The 25,305-nt window shown below is 46.1% G+C and overlaps 1 protein-coding gene across 4 annotated transcripts in view; it reads left to right on the forward strand.

Annotated features, from left to right (window-relative positions):
* ARHGEF9 (Cdc42 guanine nucleotide exchange factor 9) overlaps positions 1–25,305 on the forward strand; it is a 185,349-nt gene that overhangs the window by 129,120 nt on the left and 30,924 nt on the right. For all 4 annotated transcript variants that reach the window (XM_042876384.1, XM_042876383.1, XM_042876386.1 and 1 more), the window contains 4 exons: positions 7,469–7,660; positions 14,280–14,459; positions 16,221–16,453; positions 20,212–20,341. In XM_042876384.1, coding sequence (XP_042732318.1) covers positions 7,469–7,660; positions 14,280–14,459; positions 16,221–16,453; positions 20,212–20,341 — 735 coding nt within the window. The remainder of the gene's footprint in view (positions 1–7,468; positions 7,661–14,279; positions 14,460–16,220; positions 16,454–20,211; positions 20,342–25,305) is intronic.

Below are 25,305 nucleotides of genomic sequence, written 5' to 3' on the forward strand. Positions count from 1 at the left end.
CCGATTACCTTGGCCTCTTGTACGTGCCTGCTTTGGAGGCAGGGGGTTGTAAACAAGTACTGCATTTGAGGAATGCAGGGGAATTGCTTCTGTGCAGAAGGCCTGCAGAGTTATCCTCTTAATAGTTAGAGAGTTGGCTAGAAGGAAGGAGGATAGCATAAAGCCAAAAAGCTTTGGGAGCGCAGGAATTTTAAAGGGTAAACTGGATGATAAAGCTTTTCAGGGAAGAGAAAAATCAAAGCATAGGAGAAGGTATGGAATTTAGTAAGTGATAGTGGATGGTTTCTTACATTCAGGGAGAAAGTTACGAAAACCTTACATGATGAGAGAGGCGCATGAGCACTCCAGAACTAGCTTTAAGACCAAAGAAGGAGCTGGGTTTTGGGCAGAACTGCCTTGTATTTTAGTGTACATTACCAGGTGGGCGCTCTGGATGGCACGGGGCACAAGTTAGTCCAGTGATTTGCTGGTAGTGTTTCTCAATGTCCTGTCCTCTGTAAGGGTCTGAGAACGGGGGAGGTGCACCAAGAAAAATAGAGGATTTTTAAACAGGATTCTGTAGTGGCCATTTCATTTGTTTCTGTTCTCTCCTTTATGAATGGAATTGTCTTGGTCTGTCTTTTCAATGTGGTGCAATTGAGTTTTTGCATGCCAGCACATCCAGCATCCAAATGTGAGCTTAAAAAAAATAGGCTTAGTATTTGTAGGCAGGGATTTACAGCACAGTAATACTCGAGTACTGCACATGGATCTATCAGCTGCCATACCTCAGGGTCTCCTTCATAAAACAGAGTCTCAACACAAGGCTTTGATTACAGAACCCAGCACTGTACTCCAAAATGGCTGGGGCACAACCAGCTAGATGGCATCCTTCTTGGGCTCTTATGCATTTCCACTGGAAATAAAATGTAAAATCAAACCATTGCTGATGCTTATTGCTGTGAAGTCTTTCCCTAGAGATAGGCACAGCAAAATACATACAGCTTGGACAGAGAAAGGGATTGCCTTTGTTGGATACCTAGAGGCAGGCTGAGTTGCTGGAATGTGCTTGCTTGCACTTCAGCAACTCTTCCCCCTATTTGCCAAGCTAACCTCAAGAGCACATAGGGTTGGGGAGGTTCTGCTGCAATGTCTTGTAGCAACCAGTGACTGCTCGATGTTCTGGGAACTGAAGGATAATGATCCTGCTGTGGTGTTCACATTCCCCCTGCTCAGTGCCCCTTCCAGGGCAGAACACACAGGGATGGATCGGTGAAGCAGTGCTCCTTCCTATCATTCACCTTTGCTTAGATCTCCAGGTGTTCTAATTTTAGGTTGGTTTTCCTGCTGAAAATCTGGAAAACTTTACTTTTGGTTGATAGATGAGAAGTGCTAGATCAATTGGTGGAAACTTTTAAGGCACTTTTAGGAGACTGCACCCAAGTCTTCTCATAGTGCTTAGCACCACCTGCCGTGGCATCAAGGAGAGATGGGAGAGATGGGACGAGGGAGAAGAGGATGGCACTGAATGGCCTTTACCTGTTGGACAAATAAAGCGTTGTGTGCTGCAGTGTCTGCTGCAGCATCAGTGCCTTTTAAAGGAGATTTTATTCTCCTGTGACAAATCCAGCACAAAAATAGCTTCTGGTGGAGGTACCGCACACAGCGTGAGCAGTACTCCACAGTGACAGGATGCACTGCAGACAAATTGTGGGGCTTTTTAAAGTCAAGCAGCATTTTAGCATCCAAACACTGCCTGTGCTAATTGCAACTGTCATTAACGTGACAGGGAATGCCACTCAGCTCAGCATCTGTCAGATCCCCAGAGGTTCAAATGCAGGCACTTGGGCCCTTCCTCCTACAAGTAACATTTGCTGCCTGGTGGAGCTTTAGCACATGGGAACTGGCTCAGAAAACAGGGTGGAAACACAAGGCATCTTCCTTGGAGGTTTTCTTTCACGGATACAGAGTCTGAAGGTGTTCCTATGGAGCCCTTGTTTTCTCCTTTTCCAGCAATGAGTGAAGGGTATTTCTTACCTTGTGTAAAGGGAGCTGCTGAGGCTAGCAATTAAGAGTTTGGGGAGGAAGAGGAAGAGCTGGAAGAGGATTTGCTGGGGCTGCCAGGAGGGCGAGAGCATCCCAGCACCTGCATCTGCCAGGCCCTCACCTCTTTGGCAGGCAGGGGAGGGACAGACATCAGCCATGGGGCTCAGAGAGCCCAGAGTAACCTGCTTATTCCCTGGCCGTGGTGCCCAGGTGCTGGAGTGACATTGTGAGACCAATGTTGACTGTTGCACCTATGCAAAGCTCTGCACTCTGTACTAACTGGTACTTGTTATAAAAGCCACTGGTGAGCAGAATGGCAGCAGCTCTCTGGAAGGATCTGCCTGCATTAATCTGCCACATTCCCTAATTGTGAGCTAGGATTCAGAATGGGACATTATCTGCTAGTTTTGTCCTTGTGACTCTCCAATGGAAGGAGATGAATAATCTTGATGGCTGGTAAAATGTTTGTTTTATCATGCTTTCTGATTATGATGAGACTGTCAGCCCATAGTGCCCATTCAAGTAACGTGTCCCTGTGTACAGTGTGTGCTTTCAGCTGTCTAAATATATAATAATTACAGGTCATATTATGTTGGAATGGTGCTGTTTGGTGATTTTATGCACCATTTAGGTACAGCTGCAAATTGATAAATCACATTTCTACAGGTTTTTTATAAATCACATATAATATTAACTAGTGCAATGAAGTTATTAACTCTCCCTGGCTCCTGGAACTGCATCCTTAGGCAAAAGGACTTTTCTTGACTATTTTATCCACTTCTGCCAATTACTACTGGTCATGGCTTCCTAATCAGGGTTGAGTTTCCAAATGGGACGACTGTGAACCTTGTGATAAGCCTGTTCTTCTACATGTGTGGAGTGGCCTTTCCAAGTGAAATATCACTTAGAATTAGTGTTACGCAATTTGCTTTTTTTTATGCACTTTTTGTTGGTTCCTTTTAATTAATTCCTAATTTAGAAGTTTGAAATGGTTCTAATGGCAGCATTCCTTTCTTTCTTTTTCTTTTGCTGTGTTGGACCTTTTCAGTGCATGAGGGAGGCTGTTGTTCACTGCACTATTTCAGAGTCTGTGCTTTTTTGCATTGCAGAGGTGTTAAAAAGGCACTGAAGGCTAATTTGTTATTGTAGGGTTGTTGGTGATTTGAAGAACAGCAGTTACTTTTTGCTTTTTTTTCTCCTAAAAGATAGATGGTGTTGGGTGCAGTGATAAAAGCTGGTAATACTTCTGCTCCAAGCCACAGCCCCTAATTGCTGAGGACAGGGCAGGAGCCCAGAGAGACTTCTTGAAATCCATGTGAGAGGTGCCAGGTTGAAAGCCCTCCAGGAGCTCAGCAGGGGTGGCAGCCACCCAGCTGGAGTGGGAGGACTGGGCAGGTGAGGTGAGGGAGGAAAACAGAGGTCTGAAGTTTCTTTTGTAAAACAGACATAATTTTAAGGGAGGGAGGTAAATCTGTGCACTGCTGATCAGTGTACACTGGAAAATATCTAAGGAAGGGGTGGGACGTTCTTTCACTAATGGTATCTCAGCCATTACTCCAACAGTGGGGTGCTGAGCTTTTTGGGCAGGAAAGCATTGTTGGGAGAGTTGCACGTGGCTAGAACACACTGAACAGGGCTCCCTTGCCCACAGGTGACTATGGAACTGCGCTAAAATAGGAACCTTAGCAGCATTGTCTAGATCAGCTAAAGATGACATTCAGTAAGGTGCTGGGAGGGAATAGTGTCACCCCCAGTTTGCCTCTTGTACCTGGCTGTTGCCTGCAGTGCAGCAGCATCAAGGTTCAAGCGAGGACAGAGAAGCAGAGAGGATTTGCCCTCTGGAGGTGGTGAACACAGCACTCAGAGTGTGACTTCCCCTTGCCCAAGCATAGCCCAGCTATTGCTTAGCACAAGCACTAGAGGATTTGAGAGCTGTACAAGCCCCAGAGCTGAAGCAATGCTATGTAAGACTAAGCACCCAGCTAGCCACTTGTTGCTTGTGGATGAGAACAAAGAGCATGGCAAGCCTGCAGTGATGCATTTAAGGCCATAATTCAAAGCTTTTCTATGTTCCTCCTTCAACATAAAGCCTGCAAACCTCAAAAATACTCATGAAATGTATCATTGGTATAGGAGCTTATCCCCTAGTATAGACGGGAGAAGCCTAGACCAGTTGAAGGGGTTGGCCCAAGGTCAGCAGCAGAGCTGGGAATGTTTCTCTTCATCCCTGAGTGATGCTCTGAACTTTAGATGAAAACTAAAACTTTACCCTGAAAAAGTGGTAAGTGTTTGAATGCAGAGAATGCAGAGATGTGAGAGATACAAAGCTGGAATGTTTGAGAGCACAGGGGGAAGGCTTTCTCTCTTGCCAATAAAGTTGTTGCATTTGTTTTAATCTAAAGCAGGAGTCCACTAGATTACAACTGTAATGTTTTGGAAACATGAATTAGCTGGAAAGGGAAAAAAAAATTCATTAAGGAAGAAAGTGGGACTCCTGAGTTTCGTGATGTGGAACCTGGGAATGCTGCTACAGTACACAAGAGGTGTGCCAAATTCTGAGGCTTTCAGAAATCATAAACATTTACAAGCTTGCTGTTTGCATTAGAGAATCAAAGCCTTTAGGATTCACGCTTTCAAGCTTTTTTCTGCTTACTATTATGACAATTTTTTTTTAATGAAAATGAAGTTTTTTTCATGGTTGCCTGGCTCCAGGAAGTAGAGCTGTAAAACTGTGCTTGGTTGCCAAACAAGCAGGAATGTCTTGAGGCTTGGCAACAAGCTGTTCTGGTTGGGCTTGGGAGAGCTGCAGATACCTCTTCATAGCAGCAGGAAGGAATATTCATCTTCAGCTGAAAGTAGTCGAGGATTTAATTTCTATGTTAGTTCTTGATTTTCTTAGAATCATAGAGTCATAGAACCATTTGAGTTGGAAGGGAGCCTTAAAGGCCATCATTCCAACCCCCCTGCAATGAGCAGGGACACCTGCAGTTCAGAGCCCCATGCAGTCTGACCTTGAGTGTCACCAGGGATGGGGCACCACCACCTCTCTGGGCAACCTGTGCCTGTGCCTCACCACCCTCATTGTAAAAAACTTCTTCGCTATGTCCAATCTAAATCTCCCCTCTTTTAGTCTGAAACCACTTCTCCTTATCCTGTCACAAGAGACCTTGCTAAAGAGTATGTCCCCTCCTTTCTTGCAGTTCCACTTTACATTCTGACAGGCCACGCTCAGGTTTCCCGGAGCCTTCCCTTGTCCAGGCTGCACAGCTCCAGCTCTGACAGCCTGTCCTCATGGTTCCATCCCTTGGATACACTTTAATGTACATATGGTCTAGAATACCAATAAATCTGCCCTGAGGGTACCTGCTGATGATTGTCCTTTACATCAAACTCACACCTCCCAAAATGGGTGTACAGTATAAATCAGTTGCTTTTGGTAGCTTTGGAAGTCGACGTTGGCTGTGGTGACTCAGAAGCATGTTCCAGTCCATCTTTGTAGAAGGTGCCATGGTGGAGAGCCCCATCACTTGGGAAAGTCCTGGGGAAGGCGGGCATTGCCCCCCAGCGGTGCGCTTGCTGCTGAGGAAACGAGGCTGACAGCCACACTCACTGCACTTCACTTCTGCTCTGTCACACAGGGCATCAAATTGACTCTTGGCTGTGCTGTCCTGGGGAAAGGTACAAAGCCTTCGTGCTTTGGGAACAGCAGCGGGGAGCAGTGCTGAGGTGTGACTGGCAGGAAGGTTGTGTCACCTGGCTTTCCCTCCCAGAAAGTGCTCCCAGATGCTCAGCAGAGGTGTTGTGCCCAATGGATCCTGCAGAGAGAGCATCCCATCGCTTACACGGCATCACAGCTCCATGCACCTTTGTGTAAAGTCCCCGAGAACTCCCAGCCATGGCACGGATGTGAACAGGGTGAAAAGTCAGGCTTTTTATGGTGGTTTTTTTTTTTTTTAAACCCAAGTTTGCAGCATCGTGAACATTCTGCCAGAGAAGAGATGTTTTTTCTTCCAACACTTGGGCTTCTTGGCCTGTGCGACTCATCGTAGGAAGGCAGAATGTGGGAGCTGTAATAAGAGATGTGGTTTAGCAAAACATGATAATTGGATAGGAAAACAGGGAAGGAGTGTGGGAAGCTTTTGGTGTTTTTACTGTGCTAATCTGCAGGAACTCGGCCTCTTACAATCAAGACATTTAAAATAGAAGTTAAGCTGAATAATGGGAAATTACTGAAAACTACTAACAGAAAAAAGAAGAATAAAAGATGAGGCTAGCTACACAGCTTGTTTCCCTTATGTCTCTGTGTGGACAGTTTCATGGTATTCTTTCATTTCAAGGTCTCCAGTATTTTCAGCTTAAAATGCTGAGAAGTTGCTTAATTTATGTAACATCTGAGATGATATTTGTAAGACAGCACTGCTTCTGTGTTTTAACCTTTATGAAAAGTTCATTTACAAACCACATCAAGTCCAATTTGAATTGTTAAGGGTTATTTTAAGCAGATTTTGTTTTGGGTAACAGGTAACAAAAGGAGGTACTTGGTCCATATGTTGTGCTCAAAGACAGGTGTGGAGTCAGCCGTAGCTTTATGTGTGCAAGTTCAATGCATGCTCTTATTTGATGATGGAAATGGAGTATGCTAAAGGTGCAGAGATCCTTTATCATTGCTATCAGCAATTCCTTGCAGTCTGAAATGTCCAGTGCCACATGGCAGGAAATTTGTTCTGTCAAGGAATGGCCCCGTCTCATCCCAGCGCAGTTTAGGGATTGTAACCTCAGGATGCTGAGAAAGGGCTTTTGCCTGAATGAGAATGGCTCATGTGAAATGATGGGGGAAAGCTGCTGTGAAATGAAAATCAATGCTCATGCACAAATGCTGGCCCGGGAAGGCTGAGGAAACCTGAGAGCTGTAACCCCGATTAGCTTGAGCGGATGGTCAGATCTGCTCAGATTCCTGAAGGTATCTCGACCTTTGATAGCGGACATCTGTAAGGGTTTCCTCCCTCCTGACAGAGATTTCCTCCTGTCACAGCAGCCCCCAGCTGATGAGGGCTGGGGAAAGCAGTGCTTTATGCTGCTAAATCCTGCAGGTTGCTCTGTTGTACAAATGAACACGCTGTAGTTCAGAGCGCTCGGCAGCATCCGGCAGTCTGGTTGCCTTCATATATGATTCTATTCTTGGAATCAAAACTATCAAAACCCACAGCCCCTTTGCTTACAAGAGGAACCAAGTGGAGTGCAGGGAACCACGTGGGGGTGCAGTTATGCTGTTGTAAAAGTGGGCTCTCTGGGCTGCCGTGGATGCAGTGCTGGCATCACCATTGCTGTAAAGAGCGACTCGCTCCAGTATCACCCAGTGCAGTGCAGACCACAGCCCAGGCTTCATTCACTGCTCTCCTGATGCGCTTGCAAATGACCTTGCCGTTCTCCCCTCTTCTCGCAGCTATGGGTGAACCAAGAAGATGGAGTGGAGGAGGGAACCAGCGAAGTGCAGAATGGCCACTTGGATCCAAGCGCCGACTGCCTCTGTCTTGGCAGAACCGTCCAGAACCGAGATCAGATGAGAGCCAATGTCATCAATGAGATCATGAGCACGGAGCGTCACTACATCAAGCACCTCAAGGACATTTGCGAGGTACGTGGGGCTGTGCCATGGGGGATGCAGCAGCACACGTGGTGGGCTGTGGAGAGCTGAGGGCCGAGTTTGGCCTTGAGAAATGCAGGAAGATGTTGCAGTGTGCTTATGAGTAGTGTGTGTAATAGAGGAGCAGCATCTGTCAATAAGTATTGATACTTCTGAGTGTTTTCTGCTGGATCCGCTAATTAGCTTTGGTTTGTATTAACCAAAACAACAATTTTCTGATCTTCCTTCTGTACCTTTCTGACTAAAAAATGAAGAGGTTGAGATCATTCAAGCATTTCTCTTTATTAAAGCCCATTGCCATATACTTTTGAACTGTTGACCAAGGAAATTAGTTTGTAATTAAATCTATCAGTTAACCATTTCATTTGTTTTTCACATTGGGTTCACAACTTCCCCTTGCTCAGAATGGCTTCTCTTACAGTGGTATTGAGAGCAAAACGTTTTCAGTATGGGAAATGAAGTACGTGACATTTACATGGCGTAAGGGAAACTGCAAGCAAATGAACATGGGTGACTGCACCCTCACATCCTCAGCGTGGTTCTTCATTATGCACAGTTAACTCCCACAACTCCTTAGTGACCTGCATGCGAAGTGTAATGTATGTGGTGCTGGATGTTTGGGAAGGAGAATGCACAGGCATGCCTCAGTGTGCTGCAGGACAGCCTGAGAACTGTCTCAGAGAGAGGGAGAACTGTGTTTGCACAAAAATCACAGTCTGGGGCTTTCTGCTCATCCCTCTCAAGGTTTAAGATTCCATGAGCCCGTGTCCAATTCTTCTATAGTCAGTGTGATGAAGCCCTTTGCAAATTCTACTTAGATGTCTTCTTCCTCCCTTCATACTTGCCACTTTTCTTTTGACAAAGGCAAAGGCAAAGCGGCCAACCAAAAAAGCAACTGTGATGCTTTTCGAATATGGAAGAGTCTTGGGATTTCAATTTGGAAACAAATGAGCTTAATTTCAGTGTGCTATTTCAGTCAGAAGGCTTTGCATTAAAGAAGGGAAAAGCTGCAGGAACTTTTTTGCATCGTGCTTCTTTTCCTACATTTGCACTTTTATATTGAAAAACTGAATAAATCTGAACTTGTGTTTCCTGGCCATGTCACCATGCTTTTGCCAAATAAGATTTTCAGGAGGAGCAGATAGATGCAGTTTTTGTGACAGCTGTGGAGTAACACTGATTTGCAGCACGTAACAACATGCACAATGTGTGAAAAAGCTGTGTGATACAAAATGCTGTTGAGGGATAAATCTGACTGCCAGGTAGAGCACCAGGAAGTGGCTTAGCTGTCTCGCTTAGAAGATGAGGACTGAAGTGGGCATTCTTGTCTGCAGAGTGATGGGCTGTCCTCTGCTCAATGCAATCAGAGCCATCAGTTTGCCTGGAGAAGGCTTGGAACCAGCACAGCCATGGCAGGCATTTTGGCACAGCATGACACGAGTGTTCCTGTTTGGAGTGGGTTGGAGATGCTGTGAGCTCCTCCAAATGGGTTTGTACAGAGGTGATGTTTTACCAGAGAATACCAGGTGTTTTTCCAGGAGATACCAGACACCTGCTGATGAGATGCAGAAGTGCTGGTGGCAGTGGCAAGCTCCCCTTTCCCCTCTGCTCTTCTATTTGAAGGTGCCAGGACAAATGGGAGCAATATGACATACTGGTGGAATGCAGAACAGTGCTGGCTGGGTGGCAAAGGTTGAGCCTGATTGAGCTCAGCCATGTAGTCATACTCCCATTGCTGAATTACAATAAGAAGTCCTGAGGCCATTGAGACACCTTAAGATATGAGGTTGCTGTCAGAGGATTGTAGCCCCTGTGAGGTGATTAGCAACCCTCCAATTGCTCTTTTCTGCTGTAGGATGTGTTCCAGAACCTGCTACTCTGTTATTATAGACCATGTTATTATTCATGATACCCATGGCACCAGCCCTGCTAAATCAGGAGCTCACAAGCTAGCCAGCACCAGAATGAAAATTACCTGTGCTTCAGAAAGCAGCTGGCTTGGAGGGGAATCCCCCTCTCAGCAAACCACGAAGCACTGAGAATTGCTGCTGCTGTGCCCTTGCTCAGTGTGAAGGTCTGGTTGCTGCGTGGTGAAACAATTTTTGAAGATTTTTATGAGGGGCAAAATGCTGAGCTTTCTCTGGGCTGCATTGTCTGGTGCAGATGGATTGTTATTCTTTAATATCACCAAGGGGAAAAGAAGAAAAAAGAATCCAGCCTTAGGGAAATATCCAGCAATAGGAATTTGAGGCTTGGCAGTTAAAGCTTAGAAAAATAATCAGCTACTGAAAACTAAGCTTTTATAATGGGTAGCAGCAGCTAGCTGCTGCACTGGGGCTCTGAGCCTGGGAAGGCACGGGGTGCAACCCTACTGGGGGTGACACCAACAGAGCAGCCGAGGTATTGGGACAGCAGGCAGCTCGATGGGAGCAGTGAGCACCAAGGGACAGGAGGGGTGAAAACACCAGCCAACTTCCACTGCCGCATTTTTGATCTCTCCCAAATCATATCACTCTGAATTCATTTTTTAATAATGCTGGCTGGATCCCATCTAAGATTTGCTTTGGTGCCAGGACAGCTCTGAGTGCTGAATGGCAGTGCATCTCAGCACGTGGAGTCGAGTCTGTTGTGCAGAGCTGATGGGAGAGCTTTTGCATGGTCCAGGTGGCATTAGGCTGATTCATTCTCAGAGAAGTAGAACGACTACTTTTCTGTGCTGCCTCAGACATGAGCAGCTTAAAACCCTCCTGGTTGTGCTGTAGTGCACCTCTAGAGGACCACGTCTGGGGGACTGCTGGCACTTCTGTATGGCTGGCCAGTTTCTCATCTGTGGCTAGCAGAGTGGAGGGTGGTTCTGTAGAAAGTTGTGTAGATTAATTAGGACATACATACATACATGTATTCCCCAGTATGTGACTTGCAGCTGCGTTTTGCTGCTTGCTTGTGCACACCTTGTTTTTCTCCTTTGGATCTGGCTCCTTCTGTGTCCTTCTGAGGAACCAGCTTGTGTTCCTGATGGATTTTGTTGTACATTGTCAGTGGTTCCTGGGCAATCCGTGGTGCCAGTGGGAAGGAGTGCAGCCAGAGTGGTGCACGGTCTGTGCCTGATGTGCAGTACTTCTGTTGCCTACTGCTTCAGAGTCCTGACGGCCTGGGAGCAGGCACAGCTCTAGTGTGCCTTTTTCATTCAAACAGCCTCTGCTTTGTTCTTGGGTTACTCTTGGGTTTGCATGTACGGGCGTGATGCTCACCTGGATATGTGAGCACTGTGCTAGTGAGTGGTATTCTGATAGTTCAGATGGTGCTTGTCCAAAGTGAGGGCAGTCTGCAGGACATTGTCTCCCCTAGACTGGCTCAGAGCTGGAGGAAAAGCAGAATATTACCATAGCTGCCTTTGAACTCACAGCCCGCAGCAGCTGTCATCTCCTCCTCATTCTTGCTGCAAGTGCTCCCCTCGCCCTCAGCAGGATAGGAAGGACAGATGGATTGTCCACCTCTCTTGACTGTCTCTAAACCCACTTTGGGGTGAAGAAAACTTAGCACTTAACCTCCTGCAAATACTTTCTAACTTTGGCCCATACCTCAGGGACTACATGGAAATGTACTTTAAAGGGAGACAGTTTGACAGCTATTTTTAGGTATTCATTGAGCAAAACACACTCCAACATCTGCTCATCATTCAGCTATCCCTTTTCTGAGCAAACCTGATGGAATGAGCAGAAGGAAGAGGACATTGTTTTATGTAACGAAAGTAAATTTACTGGAAAAAATATGCAGCATCCTTCGTGGTGCATGCTGCATGTTATATCTGAAGGTCTTCAGCCTTCCCTTTGCTGGAAACCAAACATCACATGCACAGGCTGGGTAGAGGATAAGGTTGGGAGCTGCATGCATGCAGCTGCTCTCCCCATGGTTTTATAGGTGCCTGTGCAGAAATGTGCTGCTTCAGCTTCTCTGGAGCGCATGACTTGGGCAAAGAGATGAACCAGCAGCAAGAGGAGAGGGGATTTTCAAGACAGAAGCTGCAGCCAATAGCAACCCCAGGGCTGAAACATGTTCATATAAATAATCTGTGGACTAATTTCACAGAGCAGCGTGTGCGTGAGGGGAGCCTGGCTTGCAGGCAGCCCACCGCGTGCAGCAGGGCAAAGGTGCTGACACAAATGCCTTGCAGCAGCTGTTCAGCACTGCTAGCACTGCAGCCAGGGCCAAAAGGAAGACTCTGGCTTCGTGGGCAGGTGCATGCATTATTGTTGTTTTTTGTAGCTGTTCTGAGATAAGCAGGTGAACACGAAAAGGAGCACGGAAAATATTCTGCATTATTCTTTGATAGTTTGAAATGTCATTTGCCATTCAGCTGTCCTGCAGCATGGGAACCAGAGTGCTCTCATTCCTCCTGGCCTTGAAAAATGAGACAGGGAAACCCAGGGAAATGAGTCATCAAGGAGCTGCTAGAAGAAGAGAGACCTAGATTTAGTAAATGGGGAAGGTATTCCATAACCCAAACTTCCTGGCTGTAAAAGCAGGCATGTTCAGGGTAACGGCATCATTCTAGCTGAGCTGGACATTGCAGAGGCTGGTTCTTCACCAGCTCGGCCGAAGTTGCATTTATCATTCTGCAGTTTGAAGTTCTCCCTCCCAGAACCACATGGTGAGGCTGAAGGACACTTTATTATAGCGTTCCAGTAGCTTGCATTATGGACCAGCAGCTGCGTGTCACCAGCTGGCACTTCGTCTGTGTGACTAAGCATCTAGAGCTCCCAAATATAGCCAACCAACTGGAGCTGTTGGCATTTTTTTCCCCTTCATTTTTTTTTTCTCTCCCTATATAATAAACATAGGGAAAGTCATCACACGATGACCCCTGTATTATTTTCTTTTCAACCAAGAGGCCACAATCCCAAAAAGGCCAGCGTAGCATTTGCTATTTGGCCTAGCAAGGTTTCTAGTCTAAATCATGCAGACAGGCAAAGTGCAGGGGGGTGAAGTGATTTGCTCAATGTCGCATGGATCAGTTCAGGGTCAGAAATTCAGCGCAGGCATCCCAAGCCTCTGTGTGTCACTGCATCCCCTGGACCACATATGCTTCAGGCAAGCGTGTTTGAAGTCATCATGATTCAGCTGAAACCAGGATGGCAAGTTTGTAGGCAAGGCAGGCTCAGCAAAGCAGGGAGGCAGGCAGAGCTCAGTGTGTTACGCTTTTTGATAGAATATTGATCCACTCTATCTTTTTAGATTGGGAAGTCTTCAGAGCAATGTATGATGCCCAGCTAAAGTTGGGCTCAGCACCACTGAGCACCATGGACCAATGAAGACTAAGTAATAAGGAGCATTTTGTTCTGGCACTGGACCAGGATGCAGGAGATCTGAACTGTTGCCAGCTCTGCTGCAGATTCCCTGTTATTTTGGAGAATTTCCTTAAACTCTGCATCCCTGTTGTTCCTTTCTCCTTCTCCATTTATCTTGCACAGTTGTAGACTCAGTGGGAGAGTCTGATGTTTGTACAGTCCAGGACACAAAGCAAGAAAAGCAATAAAAAGTGACAGCTGAGAAAACAGGGCAGAATTTCTGCCTGTTTTGCACTGTATGGAATAACATATTTGGGATAATCTCTTGAAGGATAAAAGAAACAAAAATTAAAATGACGCTGCTTTCCTCTAGATGGCATTGAGCAGTGCCTCGTGCTGCTCGGGCTGGGGCCAGCAGGAACACCCACCCCAGCTCCTGCATTGCCTCGGTGCTGCGTGGTGCTCACAGCACTGCAGCCCCCCTACTTTTGTCTCAGAGAGGAGAACAACATGGGGATGTGTTGCCTGCCAAGTGAGGGAAGGCCATTTGTCTTCAGCATTTTGCTTGGTCCTGAAGTTCCTCTGGGTGGATACACTGTCCATAGCCTCCTCCCAGAGCAAGGGCATGCTACCACACGTTGATGGAGTATTTCTCAGCACGACTGACAACTTCCTTGTTCTGATAACTGTGGCCAGAAAGATAAATCAGAGTAGACAGGGGGCTGAGAGCCCCTCATGGCTTTCTGCGTACTGCCACGTGCTGCTGAAGAGGATGTGAGAACGGCAATGTTTGTAGGAGCTGCCTGTGATAGTGGATATTGCAGGGCAGTGGGTTTTGAAGGGATGGGTAACACACCTCTTTGGAGCCATCAGCTCCATTTACCATTCTCTGCAGCACAGTGGGGACAGAGCAGTTTTAGGCTGTGCTGGCTGAGATCTCCGGGGAACTTTCCATTTGGAAAAGTGATTTACACTAAATGCTGAAGGATGTTGAGGCAGAAGCCAGCACTGCTTCTCCTCTGTGCTTTCCACGCCATGCCAGCATCCTCTGACGCAGGCTGGGAAGCCTGGTACACACTGGCATGTCCTGAGCAAGGACGGTGCTGAGGTCTGCTCTGGGTTGCAGTGAGAACCATGGCTGCAAGTGCCAAATGTTGCAAATGAGATGTCGTATGTCAGAAAATGGCTTATGGCATTTCCAGGCGTGTTTTGCCTATTGTGTGTTTAAATGTAGAGAGGAATTGATAGAGAATCAAGAAAAATCTGGAAACAGCCTCTGTGGTTGGATTATTTTATGGATTGCTCTGTCCTACTTCCTACAGGGTTACTTGAAGCAGTGCCGGAAGAGAAGGGATATGTTCAGTGATGAACAGCTGAAGATCATCTTTGGGAACATTGAAGATATCTACAGATTTCAGATGGGTTTTGTCCGGGACTTGGAGAAACAGTACAACAATGAGGATCCCCATCTCAGTGAGATCGGACCATGTTTCCTTGAACACGTAAGTTCATTTGGTAATTTTATTTGAGGAGCTGGGGTTGTTTTTGGGGGTGTAGAAAAAGTCAGAAAGCAGGAACTACACAGCATCTAACTGCCATCCATCAGTTTTCTTCTGCTCTAGTTATAGTAGTGATACACCACAGGCTACTCCATAGCTACTGTATCCACTTTGGGAGGTACAGATGCAGGGAGGACTCCAAGAGAAGCACATAGTTGGACAGCCCCCCCACTGCATTTGAATCAGCATGCTTCCATATCCACTCTCATATTGCGTAGGCGCAGTGTCCCTCACATCATCTTCATCCTTTTTTTCTCTTCAAAATATGACTTAAACCCTTCACAAGCCATCCCAATCAGATCAGGGATGACCAGGCGGTTGGAATAGGTAAGAAAGACCAGAGGAGTAAAAGGAAGCCTTAGTTATGCATTACATTCAAAAGTAGAGGAGTACAAATGGCCAGGATGCTCATTCATGGCACTGAGATGCATTTACAAGGGCTGAAAAAACCTGTGAAGCTTCAGTGTGTTCCTCAGCAGGATGGCTGGGCCAGGGGTGAGGTGGCAGCTCACGCTAAGTGTGCACCAGAGGATATTTTAGCTGACGTTGCAGTCCCGGAGATTTGGCCCTGCCCATCATGCTGTTATATAAGCCACGTGCTGCAGGAGCTGTTAGATTGGCCAGTGCTGTATAATGTCAGGAAATGTCAAGGAAATTACAGTGCTGCAGCTTTAGGCTTTTTTTTAGAGAGACTGAAAAGCTGTATCAGAGTGTACACGTGAGGTGCTGCGACCCAGGGCTGTACTGTGTTACTTACATTAGGGCTGAACTGGTGACTGTTCACGTATTAGGGACATTTCCAATAGGAATTCATGAAACTTCAGCAGGGCGTCCCTAAAAAGACTTCTGGTATCTCTTAAGCATCACTGCACTTCCAATTAAAAGGCAAGTTTATTTTTGAGAAATTGCATTACAACAGTAACGTTGCTCACTTTTATCAGAGCCTGCAATCTCTGCTGTTCGCTTCCACAGCAGCAGCATGTTGCACCCTTGTGCAAAAAAGATGGGAGAAATCTTGGTGAGAATCAGTAGCTAAAACTTCATGTCCTAAGGCTGTGCTGTCAATTCATTTATAGTAACAGTAGTAAAAGCTACTGCCGCTATTCAGAGTGATATCTGACACTTCTTGTCGTCATTTCCAAGGAGGCTGAAAGCCAGCAAGGGGTGGCTGGGCACGCATGTGAGTGTGCAAGTGGGCTTCTTGTTTGTTTGTTTGTTTTTCCAATCTTTGGTGCTTTCTGAACCTCTGAGCATAGGGAACTCCACACAGTGGTTGGTTCATGGGGATTTCTGTTGGTACAGAGGTGTTCAGAACTACCCAGATCCCAAGCACTTGTCAGGTGCTTCATGATCCTTCAGGTAAAGAGCTCTACAAAAAGCAAGATTGTCTTGTACCACTGAAGGCCAGAGCTGTGGCTTGGTTCTACCTTTACCTTCTACAGAGAAAATTACTCCACTCAATTCGAAATTGAGAACACCCCCAGCACTGCACAGGGGTTTGATTTAACACACCTGCTGCTTGCAGAGACTTTGGCAGTGTGTCATACAAAGGACCCTCTCTCCTCCCCTCACCCCAGAGCAACCTCTGAGCAGGGAAAGAATTCAGGATCAGCCCTTCCTTCTCCTACAGGAGTATCACTTTTTCTTTAGTCATAATGTTGGTGATTGACTGACGTGTGGTCCCTTGCCTCCTGCCTTTCACAGCAAGATGGCTTCTGGATCTATTCAGAGTACTGTAATAATCATTTGGATGCGTGCATGGAGCTTTCCAAGCTGATGAAAGATAGCAGGTACCAGCATTTCTTCGAAGCGTGTCGTCTGTTGCAGCAGATGATTGATATTGCCATAGATGGTTTCCTACTGACACCAGTGCAGAAGATCTGCAAATACCCCCTGCAGCTCGCAGAGCTTCTCAAGTACACTGCACAGGATCACAGGTATGGGAGTGCTCTTCTTACACAGAGGGGTTTTGCTCAGTGCTTCTTTACATGGACTCTGCACACACACAGGGGTTGGGTTTTTTTCTGTCCAGCTCTTCTCTTCATGACATCTTGTATAAATTGAAGCAGGCCAAAGGTTCAGCAGATAGTTAAAAAGCTTCTCAAAGCATTGATTCTCAGTGGAGCCAAGCTCATCTCTCTTGTAATCAGACATGTGAACTAATTACCCTTGGATGTACTTTATGATGCTACCAGTTACACTAGAAAAATTATTTAATTAGCACTCAGTGGTCAGAAAGGCTCATTTATTTGTCCTAGAGAGGACCCCAGCACACAGTAGGTGTAGGGCTGGGATCCACAACTCCAACCTGAGTACGCTTAGATTTTGGGAGAATTCAGAACTGTTCTGCTTTTCAGCCTGCTTCCGTCTCTGGTTTTGTCATTGGCTTTTTAGGATCAAACAAGCATCTGGCAGTCTGATTTCTTCCTCCAAATTTTAAGGATCTCTTTTGTTTGCAATGAGGGCTATCAACCTGAATACCTGCCCTAGCATAAATCAAGAGTAGTACCTATGATGTCAGTTGTGATAGGTGAAAGAAGAATAAAGCCCTCTGGGAACAGATATTCCCCCACCTTGCCAGTATTCCTTCTTTCTAAAACCTATTTAAAATGAAGTAGTGTGAGAGAAAAAATAGACTACAGAGATTTCAGAAACTTCTGCAAGAGTTCAATTTTTTTTTTGTTTTTCCCCACAGTCAGCCTTGGAAGTGCACAGACAGGTGACACAAGCAAAGGGATGCATTGATTTGCTCTGGCCAGGTTCACTAGTTCCATTGCTTCCTACCTGCTGAACGCTTGGCTGATAATCACCTATTTGGACATGCATTTGGCTCCAGATCCAATCTCTCTTTTTCCTCTCTTTACCAGACCAAGTCAAACTTGGAGTGGACTCATGGGAATGTTAGGGTATCAGAAACTAGCTTGAGGATCCCAGATGTTGTGGCTTGTTTTGCTCAGCAGCCATGTGATGTACCCACAGTACTTACAGCGTGAACTTAGTTGTGTGGCTTCACAGTGCAGAGCAGCCCCACTGTGTGGCTTCACATAAGCAGCCCCAGAGAGGAGAGCTCTGTGTTTAAAATGACCCTCTCTGAGTTGTTCGGTGTTGATACCAAAGAGGATGTGGACAGGGAGGTTACACAAGGATGAACTACTTTTGAGTACGTTCCTTTGGGATGTTTTAGAATCAGCATGTTGCTAAGCTATCGGCTACAGTCACTTTCTGTGACCTTCCCTGTGGTTAAGCAACTGTTGGTTCCTTCAGACCGAGGGCCCTGTATCAGCCCCATGCTGTGCTCTGGTTAGTGTGGGCATGCCCCACTCACAGTGGATGGCTTTAAGACACAGAAATACGGTGGGTTACCCCACACTCCCTTGTAGTCTCACTCCTCTGATTCAAGCATTCGAACAGCCTGGGAGCAACCAGTCCTCCTGGCAGCCCAGCTCATGTCCCAGACCTCCCTTATGCCATTGAGCAATTTACACAGTAAGGCAAAACTGAGAAAGGACTGGGAGTCCCTATGAAAACAAATCTTAGGTTCATATGAGAATGGGAGATTTCATTCTTTTTCTCTGCTGCCTCTTATTCACTAATACAGTGCTTGTAGAGCACCCTGTGCCAGCTCAGGGCAGCAGTGCAGTGATCAGCAGCCTGAACACTCTCCCTCAAATAGCATGAGTCTGGAATTGCACCCTGGTTGACCGCTGGAAAGAGGTCACTGCATTCCCAAAGTAATCAACAAACTATTTATTTTCCTTAATGTCATAGTCAGTGCTGCCCTATTATTAATTCACTGTCCAAATGCTTTGCTTCTGTTATTTTTTCTTCTAAGTTTTGCCAGCTCTGCCACAGATGTGGGCTAGGAGCCCAAAAAGTTCAGGCATGAGTCTTTCTTCACTACTGAGTGAAAAAACATGCACGGAGTTTTCTCCTCAAATAGAACATTAGAATTAGTGAATTAGCATAACCAAGATAAAACCCAGCTTGATTGGCAATGGCCACTGGGCACAGAGGCAGGCATGGGGGTGTTTTCAAAGCCTGGCTCCCTTCAATTGCTCATTGTTTCGAGCCTGGTTCATTTGAATTTTTCACAAAGCCACATCTGTTCACCTCCTAAAGGTTTGCACCAGCTTAATATGAAGTAAATGTATGAAGATCCTAAGTGCAGCTTGCTGGTGTCCTGAGCGCTCCGGCTGCAGATTGGAGCTGGGATTAGGAGAGTGTGAGCACAGTATGTGACAGACACTCTGCTAAATGGGTGCACTAAAACCAACCTCTCTTTTCTGTACAGAGATCATTAATAACTTGCTCCATACGCTGCACCTTTCCCTATCGCTACAGTGCCTTTCTGTCCATAGTGACTGACCTTTTTTCCTGCAAGAGCTCATGGATGTTTTGAAGACAGGAGTAGTGTGTCTCAATGGCATAGCTTGGTTTCTCCCTTGTGCAGACAGGCTTTTGCTTCTTAGAGATGGCCACAGAAGGGAAGGTGCAACAGATCCTTTGTTGTGCATTGGGATGTGTATGTCAGGCAGCCCATCCTCTATCCTCCTTCACTTTGCTGAAGGACCAGCCCTGATGCTTGGGATTTTGTAGGATTTTTTTAACCCTAGCTGGAATTTCAACATAAGAATTGAATAAAAATTGTTCTCAAGATTTCATCCAGAAAAGGGTGGCAAAATAGCAGATAATATTCCACTGTATGGTGTACTGTGCTTGTTTCTTAGTATTTATCCTGTTTGGATCAAATAAGGAAATGAATCTAAAGCTTTTCTCTAATTCACAGCACTCACCCCTATTTTAGCTGTCACCAGTGCAATTCTTTAGCAATAATCAATAAAGCCATTCCCCTCACAGCTGCCTAAGATCACAGTTTTTCTCATTAGTCAGCAGTCAATATCAGCCCTTAAGTTAATAATAAATGATGGTGGCGTTACGGCAGCTGGCCTTGTCTGTCTTTCCGATTGAAATGAACATTAAGGTTCCCTGGAGTGGAAAAGAAGGCACAGGGAGGAAATCAATAGCATTGATTTCAGCATCACTTTTTGAAAAGACTGATCATCATCTTTGCTGGCCCTGGTGGGAAGCTATTTGCACTCCGTGTTATTATGCTCACAGGCACGTCCAGGAAAAAGAGAGAATGGTTTTGATTTGCTCACCTGAAGCCAGCAGTGTGAGCGAATGCCACTGGATAGTGCTCTGTGGCTCTCTTGAGTTACCTTCTGGCCTAGAAGGGACTCCAATTTGTCTAAGCGAAACATATTTTCAAATGTTCATCCTAAAAACATAAAAATCCAAGCCCAAGGACAGAGCTGATCAAAATGGTCAGACTTTCTCTTAGGATGCTCTTTAGTGAGCACCTTAAGACTTTAAAGAACGACATCCACAGCTGCTGCAGATTGAGTTGGGAGAGGCCAGGTTTCCCTCAGTGGGCTTCCAGATGCAAGCCATTGGGAAGCTTCTGCCCTCATGTCTCCTCTCACGCTGCTTTGTTTGCAACCTAGTTGCCCTTTTTCAATGATCCAGAAAGATGTTGCCAATGCAAAAACACAGCACTGTAGTATCAAGTAGCAAATCCTACCTCCATTTCTTGCTAGAAGGATGGTGGTGAGTTATGCAGCCGACAGTAAGACTGCTAGATGCTTCCACCGCACATCGAGCTCCATTTCACGGGCTTCTCTTCTGTGTTCCACAGTGACTACAGGTATGTGGCTGCTGCTCTCGCCGTCATGAGGAACGTGACTCTGCAGATCAATGAGCGGAAGCGGAGACTGGAGAACATTGACAAGATAGCTCAGTGGCAGGCGTCCGTTCTGGACTGGGAGGTACGGAACCTGCGTTAGGGGCTATAAACCCGGATGGGGGCCGGTCCTGCAGCTGCTGGAATTATCCTATGCCACGCAGCTCATTTCACACAGCCTGATCTGGGTGTGCGTTGGAGAGGACTTCAGAACTGGGATTAACCTGGGGGCAGAGGAAATGTATATGCATGATTTGGAGATGGGACTTAAGATTTAAAACATTAATGGTATTTTGAAGAAAATCTCGGGTCCAGTTCCTATTTTATAGACACAAATCCGGAGTAACTTCTATGAATGAAGTGCTGTTGTTCTGGCAGTCAGAGAGATTAGGATCAAACTCAGTGCGTTCTGACTCTGTGCTTTGTGGCTGGGGAAGAAGTAGGGAAATCAGTATCAAAAAGGCCTAGAAGCTGTGACAGTTAAAAAAAATGGCAAAATGTCTTATGATTAGAAGCCAAGACATTAAGCTGAAGTTATAGATGCTGTCTGCACGTTTAAGATGAGTATCCTCTTAAAGATATTTCTGAGCCAAGTCAATAAGTAGTTGCAGTATAATGAACAAGCTGCAAAGTACGAGCAAGGCAGTCAGCAGAGGGATTCCTCACTAGTTCTGCTACATTCTGCCATGTGCTTGAAAAGGCAAATCCAAACAAAGCATTTGTTCTTTTTTTTCCTTATCCTTGGACTTTTTGAATCCTTGTGTAAATGTAACCTGTGAGTTGGATTTCTAAGCAGAGCAAAGATGAGCATGTTTGTAAATCACCTCTGTTTTAAATCATTGATCCGTGTATTCAGCAAGTGATAGAATGGTCTTCTTTCTTTCCTACAGTCACAAAGGTTTGGAATAACTTTACATTCAAATCATTGGGATCACACTGTCAATTACAGTATATGGGGAAGTCACATTGTTTATTTCTTGGGAAATGATCTAGGAAGGCAGGGAATAGAGAAATGCAGATGCATTTCTCCTTCTGATTGTGCATCTTCCTTGACTGAATTAGTTTTGTTGGTATAATAAAGGTTAGATTCAGCCCTGGATCTCTTGATAAAGCATGTAAGTGCAGCAATCATAGCTGGTTCTTACATTTTGACAGGCGGTGAGAGCAGAGAATACAGATGATTTGCTTGATTGTTTTATTGTTGTTTGCTGTGCAGAAAGTTCCCTGATACTGACACCCAGGCTCATTTTCAGCATTAGGAAATTGCTCTCGGGGAGGCACAGGACCATCAGATGTATCTTCAGCCTGCAGTATATTCAGTGCGATGAGCTGAAGTGTGTCGTTTGTAAGAAATGCCACGACCCTCACTGTAAATGAATCTAGATTAAGGATGGATCAATTCCAAGTCAGTGAATATTCATATGCAAGTGGAAAGCCAAGGTGACCTCCACATAGGATCTGTGAAACAGCAGTTTCTTCTCTTCCATTGGCTCAGTTGATAATTCATTTTTATTTAGCTATATCCTTGATAATTCACTCCTACTTAGCCATACCTATTCTTTATCTCTGTCCTATTCTCAGGATCTTGCCAAATCATTTTTCCAAGGGCTTTTTGACTGCTTTTCCAGATTTTAAGCACAATGTTGCAGCACCATCCTTCAGCTTCTCCTAATACAACAGAACTGCTGTTGCCCACTCAGAGATCCAGTAGGAATAAAGCTACTGCCTTCATTCAAAGAGAAACACCATTCTTGCCATTCTTATGCTGTGTTTTGGATGGGAGCACTAGAGGATGAGATCTAAATGCTGCAGAGGACTTTGCTTGATTCTTTCCTCTGAAGTAACCTCTGAACCATCAGACCCCACTGCACAAATGCCCACATAATGGCCAAGAGGATGCACACAAACAAACCCAAAATACACAGAAGTGACTATAGCATAACTCAGGAAGAGAGCAGGAGAAATCAAAAGCAGTGCCAAGTGCTCAGATGTGTCCTTGATCTGTACAGTTGCTCTGTATGCACAGCATTCCTGGGCTGCTGACCTCCAAAACCCCATGCACTGATCTCAGCCTCTCCCAGGCCATCAGAGCTGGATTTCCTTGCCAGCTTGCAGGGCTTCCAGCCCTCTTCCCATACAGGTGGACTGCCAGGGATTGGGAGAGGGCTTTCCTGGTATATCTCCCCAATCTCTTCCAGTCCATGGGGAGTGTGCACTGCTTATCTGGATTGGAGAGCAGAATGTGACTCCCAGTTCTTTGGAGGAGAACAGCCAGCTGAGAGAGGGTGACCCGATGTCAACTTTGAGCTTCTGGAAGTGCTTACCCAGTTAAACTCTCACTGAAACAGAGGCAGGAACCCACAGCGGTTACCCTTCCATCTTCCCGTGACCCTAATCCTCCTCTAATTACCCTCAGTACTCAGAAGCACTCCCTTCCCATCCCCTTGTGTGTCCCAGTGGCTTCCTGATCTCTCCAGCTGGCGCGGCAGTGCAAGCGAGCAGTGGAGCGTAGATCTGGGGACAGCTGAGTCTTGCTTGGTACAAAAGAAAAGAAACCAAACCCCGAGTACAGAGAAGTAGGAACAACCGCAGGTACAAAGTAGGAGCAAGGAGAATAACGGGCATTTATTTTCTCTCCCCCACCAGAAATGTATCCAGTGCACAAGACAGAGATAATCCCTAATCACGACTGTATTTTGCACTCAGTGAATTATTCCAGCAGCAACCAAGAGTGAAGTGGTTTGAATGCTGAATTCCCTCCTTTGGAAAAAATGTCTCTGTTTTTCCTTAACATCTCTGTTCTGACAGTGTTGATGCTCTGATTCAAAATAGCTTTTTAATTTCTGAATCTTCCCGTGTTTTGTGATAAGATGTTGGAAAAAGAGTTTTAAAAGAGAAGAAAAAATCTGAACCAAGCAAATATTTAGTGAGCGGATACTTAAACCGTTTTTGTTTACAAAGTGTTTGTACTCCTGTTCTCACAAGGAGAGACTGTTGTTGGGATTGCATACGTACTGTTGATCCTAAAGCAAATAGAAAAAGCAGGGGGTATGTCCTGGCTCATCTGAGCAGGAGGGGTTTTATTGCATCCCCTGGAGTTGTGCTTGTGTGTTTCAGGAGTCATTTTTAATCCCTTAAGATTTTCTGCATAGCCCTGTGAAGGTGAATTTCAGGGTCAGCAATAGAAAACTGTGGAATTTCTTCAGCTGCCAAAGGCAGGGCTTGTTTTCAGACTGCCACTTAAGTGGGGGCTCCTGATGTGCATTGCAAATGGCACTGAGAAGGGCAGCCCCACTGCAGGGCAGCTGGTGGGTGCTGCAGCACCAGGGCACCAAGCCTGAGGAATCACTGTTGGCTTCGTACATGGAGTGACTGAGCAAAATCAGGAGGGAAGATTCTGATCTCACTGACTGTTGTAAATTAGAAGCAATCCCCAGTCACTTTGAAATGTGTTCCTGTGTAATTTGTAGGAGTGTGATCTTGACCAGCAAATCCGCATTGGACTGTTGCCTTGTGTGACTCACTTTTTTGTTTTGGATTTCCAATGCATTGACCAACTTAGAGAGGTGCTGCCCTGCCTACATGGAATACTCTAGGGCCTTTTGTTCTTTTGGTTGCTAATGGTGTGGAATATGGCGCTTCTACCACCTCCTGCTGAGACCTTTCAGTGCCCGAGAGCTCTTCTGGTTATGAAGTGCTTCCTGATGCCTCTATTTCCCTTCACTTGGTGCCATCCCCTCCCTGGTGGTGCAGTGCCCTCAGGTCAGAGCAGGGATGTGTGAAGGCAGCAGGCAGTGCTGGCATGCAGTTAGCTGCATTGGGCTCGGAGCAGTGTGCCAGGTCTGCTCTGAGTTGGTGGGAAATGTGCTGGACTGAGCCTGTCCTGGGCTACAGCTCTCAAAGGTTAGCCAGCAATGTGTATACAGTGGCACTCCAAAGAGAAGAGTTCCTCAAAGCCCATCATTTTTTCTACGTCCTTGCAGCCCCAGTTTGGGCAGTGCTGCTTATACAGGTGCCTAAGAAGCAGGATGGAGGTGGCAGGAGTGGCATGGCACTGCCTTCCTCTGTCTGCTCTGCTTGGGACCGCACGGCCTGCAGAGAGCACGCTGCCCTCCTCCAGCCTGTGCCAGCCCACCACGTGCTGCAGAGCTGCTGTGGCGATGGCATGGTGCGGGGCTGCTCCAGAGGGAGCTTAAAGAAAAGGTGGATAGTTATGTTTTACATTGTCAGACCATGGCAAGACAAAGGGGAATGGTTTAAAACTAAGAGGGGAGATGCAAGCTAGATGTGAGGAGGAAATTCTTTACTCAGGAGGCAATGAAGTCGTGGCAGTGCTGTCCAAGGCTGGGTGTCCCAGGCTTGGAGGTGCCCAAGGCCACATTGGATGGGACCTGGCAGCCTGAGCTGGTGGGGGCAGCCAGCCCACAGCAGGGGTTGGGACTGGATGCACTTTGAGGTTCCTTCCAACCCAACCATTCAGTGATTTACAACCTTGCCATTTGCTTGGGCTGCGTCTGCAATGCCCGCTGCAGCCGTGAGTGCACCCTTGCTCACTGAGTGCCTGCCACAGCTGCCATGCTGATGGGAAGCAGATGTGTGCTTTGGCAAACTGTGGTGCTGCTCCCATCAGCCCGGCTCTGCTTGGAGCAGGAAGCTGTGGCCAGTCTGCTTCCCATGGCTGCCATCCCTGGGAGGGATCAGCCGTCCCAAGGCAGCAGTGGGGTGTTTGGTGCAGAGCAGAGCCTTGCTCCCGGCCTCGATTAGCCTGAGCCTGCTATTTAAGCAGATTACTTTGGTTTATGCAGATTTCTAGATATTGCTACCCGAGATTCCCGTGGGTTGCCACTTTGGCAGATTGCTTGAGTATTAAATTTACATGAAGGGTAAAGGATGTGTAATTGCGAAATATAATGAAAACTGTCCTTTTAAATCTCTTCTCATTCTCAATATTTACTGGTGCTTTAAATCAAGACTCAGTGCCCTTAATTACGTAATACATAATAGTTGGCTCCGGCCTAATATTATGTTATTGAATCCAAGAATGACACG

This window comes from Lagopus leucura, unplaced genomic scaffold (assembly GCF_019238085.1).
Source record: "Lagopus leucura isolate 7727_CA_CO unplaced genomic scaffold, USGS_WTPT01 Super-Scaffold_100016, whole genome shotgun sequence".
NCBI classification, from domain to species: domain Eukaryota; kingdom Metazoa; phylum Chordata; class Aves; order Galliformes; family Phasianidae; genus Lagopus; species Lagopus leucura.